Source organism: Dioscorea cayenensis, chromosome 1, assembly GCF_009730915.1.
Source record: "Dioscorea cayenensis subsp. rotundata cultivar TDr96_F1 chromosome 1, TDr96_F1_v2_PseudoChromosome.rev07_lg8_w22 25.fasta, whole genome shotgun sequence".
In the NCBI taxonomy this organism is placed as follows: domain Eukaryota; kingdom Viridiplantae; phylum Streptophyta; class Magnoliopsida; order Dioscoreales; family Dioscoreaceae; genus Dioscorea; species Dioscorea cayenensis.
The window spans coordinates 642,809-658,863 of NC_052471.1; the positions used below are offsets into that span (position 1 = coordinate 642,809).

The 16,055-nt window shown below is 34.2% G+C and overlaps 4 protein-coding genes across 7 annotated transcripts; 1 reads left to right on the forward strand and 3 right to left on the reverse strand.

Moving 5' to 3' along the window:
- Window positions 1-293: 293 nt before the first annotated feature.
- On the reverse strand, window positions 294-2,945 carry LOC120263143. 2 transcript variants are annotated; one of them, XM_039271046.1, is made up of 2 exons: window positions 2,606-2,945; window positions 294-587 (listed from the first exon to the last, which is right to left on the reverse strand). In XM_039271046.1, the coding sequence occupies exons 1-2, from the start codon at window positions 2,867-2,869 to the stop codon at window positions 528-530; spliced, it is 324 nt and encodes a 107-aa protein (XP_039126980.1). In that variant the 5' UTR covers window positions 2,870-2,945; the 3' UTR covers window positions 294-527. The 2 variants fall into 2 exon arrangements, with proteins under 2 accessions (XP_039126980.1, XP_039126976.1); XM_039271042.1 differs by having other exon boundaries at window positions 294-613.
- A 676-nt stretch (window positions 2,946-3,621) lies between these two features.
- Window positions 3,622-7,128, reverse strand: LOC120278554 (GATA transcription factor 26-like). 2 transcript variants are annotated; one of them, XM_039285375.1, is made up of 6 exons: window positions 6,962-7,128; window positions 5,847-6,212; window positions 4,995-5,403; window positions 4,761-4,833; window positions 4,550-4,631; window positions 3,622-4,195 (listed from the first exon to the last, which is right to left on the reverse strand). In XM_039285375.1, exons 1-6 carry the CDS (start codon window positions 6,999-7,001, stop codon window positions 3,816-3,818), a joined length of 1,350 nt encoding a protein of 449 aa, XP_039141309.1. In that variant the 5' UTR covers window positions 7,002-7,128; the 3' UTR covers window positions 3,622-3,815. The 2 variants fall into 2 exon arrangements, with proteins under 2 accessions (XP_039141309.1, XP_039141265.1); XM_039285331.1 differs by having other exon boundaries at window positions 4,550-4,640.
- Window positions 7,129-7,798: 670 nt separating this feature from the next.
- Window positions 7,799-11,515, reverse strand: LOC120261406 (peptide methionine sulfoxide reductase A4, chloroplastic-like). Of its 2 annotated transcripts, XR_005536610.1 has the most exons (3): window positions 11,066-11,515; window positions 8,352-9,925; window positions 8,204-8,221 (listed from the first exon to the last, which is right to left on the reverse strand). XR_005536610.1 is itself a non-coding variant. In XM_039269325.1 (2 exons), the coding sequence occupies exons 1-2, from the start codon at window positions 11,450-11,452 to the stop codon at window positions 7,957-7,959; spliced, it is 639 nt and encodes a 212-aa protein (XP_039125259.1). In that variant the 5' UTR covers window positions 11,453-11,497; the 3' UTR covers window positions 7,799-7,956. The 2 variants fall into 2 exon arrangements, 1 of the variants encoding a protein (XP_039125259.1); XM_039269325.1 differs by lacking the exon at window positions 8,352-9,925 and having other exon boundaries at window positions 7,799-8,208; window positions 11,066-11,497.
- Window positions 11,516-14,018: 2,503 nt separating this feature from the next.
- Window positions 14,019-15,543, forward strand: LOC120262161 (B3 domain-containing protein Os12g0592300-like). The gene is made up of 5 exons (XM_039270235.1): window positions 14,019-14,025; window positions 14,343-14,470; window positions 14,579-14,903; window positions 15,001-15,170; window positions 15,262-15,543. The coding sequence occupies exons 1-5, from the start codon at window positions 14,019-14,021 to the stop codon at window positions 15,541-15,543; spliced, it is 912 nt and encodes a 303-aa protein (XP_039126169.1).
- Window positions 15,544-16,055: the final 512 nt, after the last annotated feature.

Consider the following 16,055-nt stretch of genomic DNA (forward strand, 5'->3'; position numbering starts at 1 on the left):
ATTCAAGGGTTTATGTGAAATGTTGGCACAATCTAGAAAGGATAAATGCATTTTATCCTGCAAAATAATACTTTGTTAAAAAAATCTATATATAATAATACAAACACTGAATAGATTCACATTGCATAGTTTCATATTAACAACCACTGATTACTTAAATAGTGAATAAATAGACCCAAAATCAAATCTCTAAATCAACAATACTATTACACCATAATTGATGCACCGCTATATCTGCTTGTCCCTTGAGATAATTTCTTATGTAGCAGCACTTGTCGTCTTTGTCCAAAAAGCTACATAATATGAATGAATTCATGGTTGAAGATGCTTGTGATACATAGATTCTTCAACCATAACATTGAATTGGATCATTACATCCCTTCTACGCTGATTGCTTCAAACTCAAACGGTCATCTTTCTCTAGCAACTGCTGATGGTGTTCTTTGGCTCTGTAAAATTTTTTTTCCCGGGAGAATTTCCGTGACAATCTTCCTGTTCAGGACCTTCCAATGTCTCTCCAGAGTTGGTCATTTTCTCCAACTCAGGGGTAGGGGTGTACAAGTAAATTCCAGACTGATATCGGGTTCCTACATCGTTTCCCCATGCACAGTAACTGGCAAAAGTTTAGGTCCAAAACAATGGAAATTTATATGTGAATTTTTGAGAAATGCAGTACAGTCGATATATAGGGTATTATTAAGAAATGAACAATTAGTTAGTACCTATGCAGTTAAGGCATGATTCATGAAGAAAAATGATCTATAATATTAATTTAAACCTTTATGGTACAAAAACTGTGGTTTCCAAAAATTCTAAGTTCAGATTAACATGCCAGGTACTGATAGTATTTGAACATGAATCGGACTTTATGTACATTATTTCAGCTGTTACCGTCTTTTTTTTTCTCAATCAAAAAACTTTCAAACTGTATTGGTAGATATATGTGCAATAAAATATCACTAGTTTGTCTCCATCTTATGATCTTCCAATAGTCATGCACTGCTATATATATATATATGCATCATTAAAACACCAAATTATCATATTTTGGTATTTGGACTAATAGATGTAACGTAATTGGCATGATTGAGAAATAACACAATACTAAACTTCTCATAGTAACAATGAGAGCTAACAATCTAACAATGACTATCTGAACTTGTGAAGCTCCTTCACTTTCTATCAAATAAGATGATGAAACTCCATTCTCATCCCTGTAATGGTTTAGGAAAGGAAATTGTACTATGAGTAATTCAATTGAATGGTAACCGCAAATCACTCAACCACTGGGATTTTGGTAAAAATAACATTGGTTTGAAGACAAATAAAACCACTAATAAAGTTGAAGACAAAACTTAAAATAATATTATACGACAACCCCATCATTCATGCATGGCATCAAAGACAAGCACTGGCAGGTCAAGATAAGATTTCAATGTTGTTTAACAACATAATTTGAATAAAACCACCACCCCTGAAGCAATAATTCTTCTTTTTTTTTAAAAAAAAAAAAAAACTTACCATTAAAGCAGAACATGTTAACAGGTTCTTTAAACCTAGAAGATCTGATCTGATATTGTTGGCAAACTAAACAATAGCTTTTCAAGCTCAATGGGCAAAGATGAACCAAACACAGAATGGTCTGTAACCTTTATATCATTTAGTCTACTAATAGGTATCAGGCCCAGGGATTTCTACATAATAGATAGAAAGAAGCAACAATACCAACAGAGAAATCCAAATGTTGACTGAATAAGGAGCCACCATGTTTATACAGAAAAATAATGTAAATTTAGAATGAGACTGGTATTAACAAGTCTTAAAAAAATAAAAAATAAAAAAAAATTCTCAGACTCCACTTGTATGATTCACACACAATTTCTTCAATTTCTTCATGTTGCTTAAAACATAATCAAGATGTCCCCAAATTTTCTAGGGGCATGTTTCAATAGAAGTAAGCCTTCCAACATGTTACAAAATTTTCAGACTCATTAGAGATGATATCAACAATAAGGCCCCTAATGTGCATGAAATTCCAAATGAAGTTTGACGGCATCCAATATCTAAAGTGAAGAAACCTTGAGCTATACTAATGGAAATCATGTGATAATAACGACACATAAGCAAAGTAAGGAACTCAACTCACAAGCCTCAACAAGTAAACAATTAAAGAGACCAGCACAATTGGAAAATAAACCAGAACAGCAAGGGCATGTTTCAGCTGAAGAAAAGATCAGAAAAGCAAGAAAAGTCGCTTTCTTGTGTATTTTTATATGAAGAAAATAAAATTGGATGTGCAAATGAAAGAAAATGATTGACAAGACTTCCTTTGATTTTCCCCAATTTCCCCTCAATCCAAACAACCCCTAAAGTAGACCTAGCTTCTAATTCTCCAACAAAACAGTGCATAAATAAATATTACAACAATTCAAGCTTCCAATTTGACAAGAAAAACATCACCCAAGCTTAGCCTGAGATCCTCTATAAACTTAAACTAACTCGCAATGATGAACAACCAGAATCTATTCAGCGAAACACTCACGAAAGCAAAAGAATTCCAACAAATGAAGCATAAAAAACACTAGAACAGAAGAAGCAAGCTTACGATACGATCAGGGGAGCCAACGGAGCCTTCAAGGACGCGAATACCGGCACGGGTCTCCTGGTAGAGCTTCTTAATGGACTCCCCACCAACACCGGAACAACGAGAATGAACACGCAATCTCCCGGGCAGCCAGGTCACCTCCTCCGCTGTCCCCAGCTCTCGGCGCCAACGAGGGCACCACCTCGGCGTCCAAGGCGGCGTTGGAGGAAGAAGAAGAAGAAGAGCCGAGCCGTCCTCAGAGGAATCATTCGAGAACGTCGACATTGGAGAAGGGTTTTGGAGCTCGGACTCAGAGCAAAGAGAACAAGCGAGAAATAGCGAGAGATAGAGAGTGTTTCGTAAAAAAGCTTAGCATCTGAATATTAGTTTTTGGGATCTAAATATTTATTTTATTTTATTTTTTAAAATTTGTATTTAAAATTTTTTATAATAAAATTTAAAAAAATATTTTTAAAAAAATATTTATAATAAATTACCACTAGTGGAATGTTAAAAATATAGTGAATGAATAAACTCAGGGTGGAATGGAATTCCGGGTCGATTACAGTACTGTGTATACACTGTAAATTCAAATTTTCTCAATTTTTTTCTTTAAAAATAGAATATATATATATATATAAACTATCAGGTGAACTTTAATTCTTTTTAATCATCTGGGCAATTTAATGGGCCACTTAAGCAAGCTAACAACACTAGAACAAATCTGTTGAGTGAAGCGTACCTGCCCCACCATGCCATAGGGTTGGGGCTACCCCTACCCTATAGGCCTCGTGAAGTCATGGATCCCACCTCGTGATCATGTGTGGGTTGGGTGAGGGTCGACCAACGAAGGGTTCTCGACCAGATCGACCTGGCCAGCGGGTCCCGAGTGAAGTGTCGTTGAGTGAAGCATACCTGCCCCACCATGCCATAGGGTTGGGGCTACTCCTACCCTATAGGCCGGTCTTTTGGTGACACGCTCTCCTCACCACTTGTGTGCATGACAAAATCAAAGGAAAATCTCTGTTGATCTTTTTCTTTTGTAAATGACAATATATTTCTTTCAGCAGTTTCATCATAGACTATATATATCAAACTCAAAACTCTGCTCCTGAACTCATTCATCCTACACAAAAAAAAAGAAGGGGAATTATATCATCTAGATGATAATTCACAGGGGAATGAGACAAGTTTTTGAGCAACATTCGGTCATTGGCGAAGCAAACTCTGATCACAGACAAACATTAGAGCATTCAAACAATGCTGCATTGGCTGTTATATTGTTCGGCCCTCGATGCTTCGGCTGTGAAGAGTTGCTCCCATGTCCTTCAAATGAAGCTTTCTTAACTGTTTTTCCCTTATATGGATTGCCAAGGTTTTTGGCTTCTGAATTTGAGGTTGATATATTTGCAGGGACACTCAGATGAATGTCTTGAACTGTCAATTGAAAAGAGGATAGCATGGATTCTCCATCTTTATTGCCTGTTAAAGTATCACCGGTGTGCGTTAATCTTGAGGCCGCATCGCTAGAGTTTGTCAGAGTTTTAGAACAGATGCTCAATCCACTTGGCCTGCATTTTCCTACCGGCGTTCTCATGCTGCCTTTCAGGACTGTCATTCAGACAAAGACAATGCAAAATCAAGTTGCAGTTTATTCGAGCAACTGGAAGAGTTATTTGTTCATTTTCAACCGTAATTCCGTATTCAACTTGCTAACAATATAAGAGAAATCAGATCATAAGAGTTCTGATATGCAAATTGGGAATTGCTTCTTGCAATGAATTCATGGAACACACGGAACAATCAAAGCTTAGTTCTATCAGGATATGACACCTTGAATTATAAAATCAATAAGAAAGATTCTGCAAGCTCATAAACTTCAGAAATGAAAACCATAAAGAGAAACAACATATGATAATCAAAGAATTTCATGCATTGTATTAAGGTTAAGCATAGGAAACAAACCTGGGTTGTTTTGTCTTTTGAATGGCGTTGATCTGGAATGTTTAAGGGCAATTGATCGGTCTCCTAGAGTATTTTCTTTAATCTTTAGATCCTAACACCAACAAAAACAAGTTAAGAGTCACTTCAATCATTATTAGTGGTATGAGGAAACCATTGAATTCCTCTAAAAAATAAAGACATCACACTAACATGAGTGGGAACTTTGTCTTACATTCAGGTCAATCGATATCAGTGGAGACTTTCTATCATGCTTAATATTCAACATCTCATATAAGGTTTTATCCCTGCAAAGAAATACTGATGTGAGAGAAGGATAATGCACTTTAAATTACTGTAAATCAATCTGTAATTTTAAAAAGAAATGAAAACTAAGAGAACAATTTACAGAATGCATTACTGGAATTTGATATTTTACTTTTGAATGAAGTGTTTTGCTAAGAAGCACCTTTTTTCATGTTCTTGTGCCAGTTCTGCAATATGCTCCTTACTCTTTCCAATTCTGATACATCCAGTAGACACTGAATGGGACGCTGATTGGGAAATGGCCTCATTTGCAATGTATGACTGATTATCAGCCGGAAATGAACTGGCTTCAGACTCCTCCTCGATAGCTTTTGCACTAGGAGGTCTGATGAGGACAACACCATGGCCAATTTCAATTGAACCGCTTTGAGTTTCAGTTTCATTTTGATAAAGAAGATCACCATCAGAAGCCATTGGTGTGCTCGATGAACCTTGTGCACTGAATATAGAATATAAGTCCTTCTGGAGCCTTGCAAGAGGAGAGGACCTTGCGCGATGAATACATGACCTTTTTCTTGATGGCACATTCCATCCACAGAATTGTGCTGAAGCTGAAAAGTGCATTACAGCCAGAAACAGAGATATCATCAATTTATATTCATTTCATGACTACTTACAAGCATGTGAAAACTATAGAAAAGAAAAGAAAAGAAGCATATGGCTTGGCAATCAAACCTTGAAGGCTTGAATCACTCATTGAAATTACTCATGCTAAACTGAAGCAGTTTCAATCAAAAATAGAGAACATAAGATAGTGTTTTGATAGAGGATTAGAGAAGAATACATGCTTAAACCTTAATAGTTTTCTAGAGAATAAAGAGACCTTAACCATAGAGAAGTCTACAAAGCATTTAAGCAACTAAGTGATGCTTGTCTTTAACGAAGAAGCTAAGCTTGTATGGTTTCCATAACATACAATCCATTCAAAGATGTAACCAAACTAGCTGAAACTTTAGTATAATATGGTGTTATTGAAATAGAAAAGATTCATAACCTCTTAAATCAATGATATCCGGGGCACCAGCATGTATATGGTCTTCTGAACATGACGTAGCTGAACCTGAACTAGATCGATTGCCAGTATCCTCCTCAAGAACTTTTTGAAAGTTTTGCTCATGAAGTGGAACTATTTGTTCAGTTTCTGCAATTACATTCTCTAGCTTTCTTTTCTGCACTCTCTGTAAATTGTTCTTTAAGGGAGTAATTTTCTCTTTAGACACTTTCAGTTCCACTTGATCAGTAAGCTCACGCACATGTTGTGGCACATAGTTTTCCAATGTACCTTTTGTTCTCCACCTCGATCCACAAGCATTGCACAGAATCGGCTTGTGTGCTGGTCCATTACGCCAAAGAGGAGTGCCTGTTGCACCATTCATCTATCACTGATGAAAATTCAATAGAGAAAGAAGCTCACTGAAAATACAAAACATGTAAACAAGTTCCCCGGTAACTAGAACAAAGCAGTGAACATTCACTTCTTCATAGACACTTACTATGTTTACAAGAACATAATGGCATTACAAGGTCATATGAAGCCAATCAAGCATCTACCAATACAACATTCTTAGATAAATAAACATGACATCGAAGAGTATTGTAAGCAATCTAAAGACATAAATGAAGAACATCTCTAAAATTCGAAGCAGAATTATGGTAACAGGTATGTCATTGAACTCAACACCTTGTAGTTATCATTGTCAATCTACATTCAATTTGCAAAGAATAGTGACAATTAGTTTCACATCTTTGCTTTAGCAAACTCTTACACTGCTACACAAACATCAGAAACTCCAGTGCATTGCAACAGGACAAGAATTCACCAAGCACACAAAGACTGGAAGAAGCAATTGATGGGAACAATCACTTGTTGACCATTGAAACATTTTCAAATTGAAATAAAGAATGAGATACCAGAAACTTGAACACAACCCACAGAATTAAATGGGAAGAAATAAATACAAAGGATAATGACACAGCACTGAAAACTAAAGACAATTCCCAATGAATCAAAGAAATTCAAAGAAAAAGCAGCACAAAATATATCAAACACTCCAAAAACAAATTCAAGAGAAAGAAAAAAAAGAAAAAAGAATCCAAGAAAAACCTCACTTGTGACTCCACAATGGCAGCAAGGTCCTTTCTTCACCATACAAACAACCCACAGAGGCTAATGAAACAAGCAAATAATTGGAAATCTGAATTTAAGAACAGTTTCAACACAATTAGCAAACATCCCAATTGAATTCCATACATATATAATATATATATATTTATCTGTTTTTAACTTTTTTTTTCCCTTCTTTCTTCCTATTGCAAAAGGCAAACAACTCAATATTTTTGGTAGAGAGAGAGAGAGAGTAAAGTGAGGGAAAAGAGTTAGAAGGAGGTAGATTGAGTAGAATCCATTGAAAGGAGAAGAAGAAGAAGGGGAGATCTTTTTGGTTATTTCTTGGGGGAATCAAATAAGAAATATGGAAGGGTGAAGGAAAAAGGAGAGAGAGAAAAATTAATATTTATTTATATAGTGTGATATGTGAGAGAGAGAAAAAGGAATAGATAGAGATAGAGACAGAGTTGAACGCTATTGGGTGGTCTTTTTTTTTTTATAAATGTAAATATTTATTTTAAATTTTCTTTTTTATTTACATGTTTGGTTTTGTTTTCATAACTCTTTTTATTAATATTATATATGATAAAAGTAAAGACAGAATCTCTTTTTGATAAAATTTATAATAATGTAAACATAAGTAATGTAATATACGACAAATCAAAATACGACATATGATAAAATACTACAAAACAAGACATCGTATGTTTACATTCTAGATTAGTTTAGAATGACACGTGGACTCTTTGAAATATGTTAGAATCATTTATCATCAAATAATATATATATATATATATTTTAAATGTTGGTACAACCTAAAATGTATAAATACATTTAACTGATAAAATGATTCCTGGTAAAAGAAAATCTATACCAACACAAGCACACAATGGATTCACTTTCATAACTTCATATTTACAAACTACAAAGAAGCTACAAAGACTGGCAGAAACATGTGTGAATTCATCTTAGAAGATGATTGTGATACAAAGCTTCTTCAACCATAACATCGAATCAGATCATTACATCCCTTCTCGGCAGATTGTTTCAAACCGAAACGGCCGCCTTTCTCGAGGTATTGCTGATGGTATTCTTCAGCTTTGTAAAATTTTTTTGCCGGGAGAATCTCCGTGACGATCTTCCTGTTCAAGAATTTCTGATGCCTCTCCAGAGATTCCTTGGCCATTTTCTCCTGCTCAGGGTTGTAGAAGTAAATTCCGGACCGATACTGAGTTCCTACATCGTTTCCCTGTGCAGAGTCACTGACAAAAGTTTAGGATCAAAACAGTACAAATTTATATATGAACTTCCAGGAAATGCAGTATGCTGCTCATGCTTTTACAGTCAAAATACCGAGTATTTTTAAGAAATGAACAACTAGCTAGTACTTACAGAGTTAAGGCAAGATTCATGGAAAGAACTATCTATAACATTAATTTAAACCTTTGTGGTACAGAAATTGTGGTTTCAAAAATTTTCTGACTTAAGTTCAGATCAACATGCCTGGTACAGAAAGTATTTGAACATGAATCTGACCAATGTACATTATTTCAGCTGTCGCTGTCTTTTTTCTCAAAGAATCTTCAACTTTTATTGGTAAATATATGCACAATAAAGTATCACTAGTTTGTCTCCATCTTACGATCTCCCAATCATCAAGCACTGCTACATGCATCATTCAACCACCCAATTATCATATTGGGGTATTTGGACTAATAGAAGTAATGTAATTCACATGATTGAAAAGTAACATGACACCAAACTCCTCATAGTAACAATCAGAACCAACAATCAAATAATGAGTATTTCAACTTGCGGACCTCCTGCACTTTCTGTCACTAAGATGAAACTCCATTCTCATCTCTATAACGTTTTAGGAAAGGAAATTGTACATGAATAATTCAATTGAAAGGTAGACAAAAATCACTTAACGTCTAGGATATGGGTAAATATAACACTGCTTTTGAATTCATTTTGTCCATAAAAGAGCCAAATAAAACCACTAATAAAATTGAAGACAAAAAATAAAATAATATTCTACTACAACCCCATCACTTTGCATGGCTTAAAAGACAACTGCTTGCAGGTCAAGCCAAGGTTCCCATGTTGTCTAACAATATGATTAGTTCAAACAATCATGATATTGAAAAAAACCCAAAACTCACTCTTACACCATTCAAATGCAGTTGCAGGCCTTTTCTCCAGCATTATATTAATAAAAGCACCAGCCCTAAAGCAATAATTCTTCTAGAATTAAAGTAAAAAAAAGTACCTTACCATTAAAGCAGAACATGTTAACAGGTTCTTTAAACCTAGAAAATTGAGTCTAATATTGTTGGCAAACTAAACACTAGCTTTTCAAGCTTGATGGGTAAAAGATGAACCAAAAGCAGAATGGTCTGTAACCTTTATATCTTTAGTCTGCTAATAGGTATCAGGCCAGGGATTTATGCAAAATAAATAGAAAGAAGCAACAATACTAACAGAGAAGTCCAAATGTTGACTGAATAAAGAGCCATCATGCTTATACAGGGGAATAATGTAAACTTAAGATGTGACTGGAATTAATAAGCCTTTAAAAAAATTCTCAAACTCCACTTGTATAATTCACACACAATTCTTTATGTTGCTTACAATATGATCTAGAAGATTATGATCATACTTTTCAGAAGAAAGAGGATAGCAGAAGAAATGAAAAGAAAGCAAATAAAAATGACTGCACAAAACACATACAGCTAATTTCAAGTAAATGATAAATTTCTTATACAATTCAACAAGGTAAGTATGCCACATAAGACGACTAAGAAAAACCCATATTAAGAGCATGGAATATTGTCTGATCTGGCAAGCCTTTCATGATCCGCTACAACCCTAATTTGATATGCTTGCCATGGAGAACAAGGGGTAGTGAAGGTGAAGCCTTGACAAGGCAGCAAGAACATCTGGCTTGCGTGCGTTGGGATGCACTGTAACAACAGTTTGTGGAAGAGACAATATCATAATTAGTGTTATTGCTACCTACTTTCAACATTGATGCAGAAAATCACTTATTGTTGTTCTAAACTCTAACGATTATGGCCTTCTACTTTCTCAATGGTAAAAATTATTAAAATATTCTCTTAAATAGCATCATATTTGGGACTTACATGCTCCCTGAGATATGAACAATCCAAAACAAGCAAATGATTCAAAACCAGGGAATTACTATGGTATGGCATGTTTCTTGTAAAATTTAACAGCCATTCCACAAGAACCTTTTTAAAAAAGAGACTTATCAATAATTTTGTCACAGAGCTTCTGGCTCAGAAGTATTTAAACAGTTTTATGCGAACATACTGTGTTGCTGTTGAAGGACGTCCTCTATTGAGCCTTAAAACAAATAATATCATCATTAAAGTGGTCCCAATTGTCTGTACTCATAAAAATCCCCACAATTCAAATCAACAAGCCAAAAGATTAAAAAAAAAACATACTTAAAGTACAACTAGAAAAAGCATCCATCCCTACACTCAATTCCAACAATGCACGCTTTCCAATTTGCTACAAAATTTATATTTTACTTTCAATAGATCAATAGATAATGACTGATTTTTAGCTCATGCTTAAACAGAATGAATAAGACTGCACATCATTAACATCATAAAACTACACAAGCCACCCTCATAGGCTCAGAGCAAAAACTTCTTTGTATTTATATACACTATTTTATTATTGCCAGAGAAAGAGATGCATATATTGATTCAAATGCAAGTATCTAATTCCATCCTATCATTCAAACATTTGTCGACACAAAACATCGTAAAACACACTAGAACAAACTTGTGAAACAGTCTATTTATTCTAATCCCCAAAGAGATTCAACCATCTCTCAAAAGTAAATAACACCATCCATCTCCATAATCATACTTCCATACAAAGATTTCAGTCTCAACTTCAATAAAAAAGAAAATTTTCCACGTTCCATGTCAACATGCACAAAAAAAACCTCCCAAATTCAGGCTCAACTACGATCAATCACTAAAATAAATGCAAAATATCCATAATTAGTTAGCACATAAACTCCAATTAAAGAAAAAAAAAACCAATCAAAAGAGAGATGAACAAACCTGGCGATTAAGAGTGGTAGGATCGTGACGAGCCCAGAAGACATCAAGAAGGCGATCATAGTGGCAGAGTTGGGGGTCGAAGTGGACGCGGACGACCTCGGCGTGGAGAGTAGAGCCAGTACAGATGTCGGAGTAGGTGGGGCGGTGGAGATGGCCCTGGCTATATCCAACCTCGGTGCGAGCAACGCCGGAGACGCGCTGGAAGGCGAGCTCGGCGCCCCAGAAGCAGCCGGCGCCAAACTGGGCCAGGAGAAGCCCCGGAGCAGGGAGGTCCTCATCGAGGTCTTGGGCGGGGGAGGAGCTGACACTCGCCGCCGCCGCCGCCGGCGGCGAGGTGGAAACGCCGCAGTTCCAGAGGGCGAGGCCGAGCCTTCCAAGCCATTCCATGGCGTGCGAAGGTTGAGTTTTCTTCGAAGAGAAGCCACTCGCGGTTTTTTTTATTTTTTATTTTTAGTTTTTTTTTTTAATTTAAACAAAAAAATTTGAAAGTTTTTCACTTGCTACTCCTGAAAATAGAGAAATCACTTGCTATCCTGCTTTCCAAGTATTATTTATCACCCGTTTTCATTTGAGTGAAGCGGTCCACACTATGAGACGACGTTCACTAGATTTTCTGGGTAGGGATGGGCATGGAGCAGGGTGGGGACGGGGAGTATCTAGGGGCAGAGCCAGAAATTCTAGGGTAGGGGGCGAATTATAATAAAAGAATAATTAATAAAATATTTATAAATTTTTGTTTTAAAAATTTATTTATGTGTTAATTTGTAGTTTAATTTATAAAAAAATCAAGCCTAACAATAAAAATTTTTACAAAAAAACTTAGTTAAAAAAATATAATTTTTATATTTTTGTGTAAACTAATTTATAAAAAAACTAAAAAAACTAAAAACATAGATTTTTTTGAAATAAAAAAATATATATACCACATAGAGTAATTTATAAATTATCAATAGATTAAATAATAAGTTTTTTTAAAAATATTTTTTTAAAAAAATTATTATGTTTAAGAAGATAAGTATAAAAATATATAAAAAAATTTATATTTAAAAAAATCTAAAAGAAAGAAATAGAGAGAAAGAGATATTTTTTTAAAAAAATATTTTTTTAAAAAATTTAAAAACCCTACGTACTAAAAGGGGAGAGGAGGAGGAAACTATAGAGAAAATGAAAAAAATGAAAGTAAAAAACTCTAAAAAAATAGAGAAAAAAACTAAAAAAATAAAAATAAATTTAAAAAAACCCTAAATAATAAAAAGAGTAAAAAGGGGAAGGGAGGAGGGAAAACGAAAGAGAAGTAAAAAGAGTAGTAAAGAGAAAGGAGGGGAAACAAGAGAGAGAAGTAAAAGGGAGGAAGGAGGGGAAGAAGAGGAGAGAGATGCATAGAAGTAGTATAAAGGAGAGAGAGGAGAAAAAGAGGGGGTGGAGAGAAAAGAGAGGGGTGAAAGGAGGGGTGGCGGGGGTTCGCTGGCGACAGGGGCGGCGCCCCGCCCCTCCCCTCCGCCCATGGGAGTATCTCTCGACTTATTGTTTTCATTTTGGGTGGGGATTTTTCATCCCCGCTCCAGTTGGGGAATCGGGGAAGAAGAAGCCCCCCGCACGGGATCCCCACGGGGATCCCCATGGGAGCGGGGATTCTCACCCCGGCCTCCAAACACAATTTTTTTAAAAAAAAACAATCCACTAATCTAATGTTTAAATTCATGAACTTAGAATTTTAGATACCAATTAAGACTCATCTTTATTAATAACAAACATATTATTATATTATATATTTTCTAATTTTTATTTTAACACATTTCTTTCAAAAATCCAATAATCTAAGGAAAAAAATTTATTAAATTAGATATTAATTGAGACTAATCATTACTAATAACCAATATTTTATTATATTATTTTTTTATTTTATTTTTTTTATTTCAACAAATATATTGTTATATATATATATATAAAACATTTCGAGGCGGGGACTCCGCAGGGCGGGAAGATCACTCCCCACCCCCACCCCGCTACAATAATCGGGGAATTTTATTCCCCCACCCCAACCCCTGCGGAGGAGAAAACCGGGGATTTTTTGCCCCAAATGGAATCTCCGCTAGGGACTCGGATTCCCCATCCCATGCCCATCCCTACTTCTGAGTGTCAGAAATGAAAATAATTCATACGCTCCACCCCTATGATTAGTGAAATTCAATTTTTTTAATAGATAAGTTGATTTTATGATATTACATTGTGGATATCATTGACTTACTGTGACTTCCTTTCCTTAAGTCTTATTGACTTTCTCTTCTTATATGTTTTTTTGTATTTCATCTCTGATGACACTCATTTTGTTTGTTTTTTGTGTATTTGTTTTTTCCGATTTTTTTATTTGTTATAGTTGTTTTTTTTTTTATTTTTTTCACATATCTTATATGTGTTCCCTAGTTTTAATAAACTAGTATTTATCCATTTTAAATATATATATATATTTTATAAATATATTTTAATAAATTTCATTTAAAATATATTTATGAAAAATCATTTATATAAAAGAAGTCTTAATTCTCTATGTTCCCTCCGAACCGTACTAGATGACCACCACATTGTTATAGCTCTAGGTTATATTTATGTTTTTTTTTTAATGCAAATGTGCATGTATTATTGTCATTATCTAATGCAAATATTAGTTTTGAAATTGGTTGAGATCTAATAACATATACGTTATGAATCTTTATATGAAACAATATAGTACTTATTTATTTGAATTAATTAAAATTACAAAACCAAGTATATATGTAATACAGTGTTTTCTTTTTAAAAAAATAATTTAAAGAAATCATTAACTAATTTTTACGTTGCATACAACCGGCGGTTTCAAATAAGAATGATTATATTGTTAATAAATTTTCAAACAAGTCTTTTTCTCTAATTTGGTCTAATAATTAGCTTTTAATTGGGTTTTAATTTTTACTTAATGCCTGGTATGGTGTTCCCTTGGAACCAGATAAGCTTCATTAGCGTCGCCCATTTGTAAGGTTCTGATTGGAGCGCTGTATAACGACTTTTCAAATTCCCGCCAACTATTTAATTAACGGTCAAATGTCCCTTGCGCTTCTATGGATTAGTCTTATTATAAATTGAGAAGAAGAATAGCAACAGAACTTTGTCTATTGAAATTTTACACAGATCAGAGCTCAAGTATATAAAATTAATATCATTTTTTTTCTTTGTTTTTCTTGTTATTTATCTTGAAGAATGAATTTGTATATAAATAGTTTCTTTCTAACTGGTTTTGCAGGGGAAATCACAATGAAAGAAAGGTGTAAACCTTGCAAGGAATTTGAGGTGCATTTCTATTGGAATCATTTCAAGCTGGAAGGAATGAGTTTTATTAAGGTTATGGATTTCAGTTTCTCTCAAGGAATGGTATGCAGATAACATAGCTCATAAATCTACATGTTATATGAGTGTATATATATATATATATGGCATTGAAAGTGATAAGAGTAATACTTGCTCTGCAGTTAATCCCAGGGAAGTTTGAGAAGTCCAAATGGTAATTTATGGAGTGTGAAATTGGAGAAAGTTTCAGGGAGTTTGATGGTGAAGGATGGTTGGAAGGAATTTGTTGATGAACACTATGTAGAAGAAAATGATGTTCTTGTTTTCAAATATGATGGAAATTCATGTTTTGATGTATTGATATTTGATCAAAGTGGATGCGAGAAGGAGGCTTCGTATTTTGTGAGACGATCGAATCCACTCGAAGAGCATGAAATGAAGAAAGAATTCAATAAAACAGGCACCCCTGATGTTCAGAAAAATGGAACAAATGGGAAGAGGAGAAACACAGAATGCGGTAACATTTTCATTCACATAGTTTATTTGCTTCAGTTATTTTTTGGTTGATGTAATAACAATAATCATTCGATTGTTTTGTTTTACTTGCTAAATAGAACCAGGCTCATCGAAAATGAAGTATTATGTCAAAATTGTTTCAAAAAGGAGACAAATAAGCACAGAAGAAGAAGCAAGAGCGTTACAATTAGCAGAAGCCTATGAAACAGTCAATCCTTCTTTTATAACAATTATGCAACCATCACATATCTCTAAGCCATATTTCATGGTATACAAAGATTAATTTCTGCATTTTATAATTAAGCACTTGTCATTATTTGAAAGATATTACCATTATTGTGAATTGTAACATTTTGCAGACAGTACCATGTCATTTTGCATCTCTACATATGAACCGAAGAAAGCAAACTGTGATTCTTCGTATTCAAAAGAAAAAGAAGGAATGGCATGTGAAATTTCATTGCAACCGAAGCTGGGGGTTTAGAGGGCAACAATGGCAATCATTCGTGTTCGACAACAATATGGAAGAAGGGGATGTATGTGTTTTTGAGCTAATCTCTACAAACAGCGAGTTCATAAAGTTGGATGTTCATATATTTCGAGTTGTGGCACGAGTAACTTCTCTTTCAATTCCAAGATAAATGTTGCTGTGAAACCGGAAATTTAGTTTTCTAATGAAGTAGTTGATCAATAGAATCACTTTATTTGCTTCAATTTTATGTTATTTCTTGATTATCATGTATGCAAAGGTTATCATATGTTTCTGAAACTTCAAATGTTAATCCTTTGTTGTCAATTTAAATGCACATCAAGAAATAACATTGAAATATGCACTAATACTAATTAATGAACCATATTTTATCTATTCTTTTGAATATATATATATATATATATCTAGAGATAGCGAGTGTACAAAACATAAGGATAGAATGAAATTTCACTTCTCTTAGTAAAAAATGTACATGAAGCATCAATCTGTAATTTGCTGTAATTTTTGTACTAAAAACTGGTGTATATATATATGTATATGACTTTTCAGTAGAGATTAATTTTAACAAGTGAAAATATTAGTTTGCATGTTTTTATGAAACTATATATATTACTTTAGTTAATTTGGAGCTTGGTCCTATTGTGTCATAAATTATGTCCACAG

Excerpts from the sequence above, each read along its gene's own strand:
- LOC120278554 (XM_039285331.1), bottom strand. The coding sequence starts at position 7,001 with ATGGTGAAGAAAGGACCTTGCTGCCATTGTGGAGTCACAA. Across the intron at positions 6,213-6,961 it reads CTGCCATTGTGGAGTCACAA|GCACTCCTCTTTGGCGTAAT; the intron begins GTGAGGTTTTTC and ends ATGGTGCAACAG. Across the intron at positions 4,834-4,994 it reads GCACAAGAACATGAAAAAAG|GGATAAAACCTTATATGAGA; the intron begins GTGCTTCTTAGC and ends ATTTCTTTGCAG.
- LOC120262161 (XM_039270235.1), top strand. Across the intron at positions 14,904-15,000 it reads GAGGAGAAACACAGAATGCG|AACCAGGCTCATCGAAAATG; the intron begins GTAACATTTTCA and ends CTTGCTAAATAG. Across the intron at positions 15,171-15,261 it reads TCTCTAAGCCATATTTCATG|ACAGTACCATGTCATTTTGC; the intron begins GTATACAAAGAT and ends AACATTTTGCAG.
- LOC120261406 (XM_039269325.1), bottom strand. The coding sequence starts at position 11,452 with ATGGAATGGCTTGGAAGGCTCGGCCTCGCCCTCTGGAACTGCGGCGTT. Across the intron at positions 8,209-11,065 it reads CTACCACTCTTAATCGCCAG|GGAAACGATGTAGGAACTCA; the intron begins GTTTGTTCATCT and ends GACTCTGCACAG.
- LOC120263143 (XM_039271042.1), bottom strand. The coding sequence starts at position 2,869 with ATGTCGACGTTCTCGAATGATTCCTCTGAGGACGGCTCGGCTCTTCTT. Across the intron at positions 614-2,605 it reads TTGGCTCCCCTGATCGTATC|TTACTGTGCATGGGGAAACG; the intron begins GTAAGCTTGCTT and ends AACTTTTGCCAG.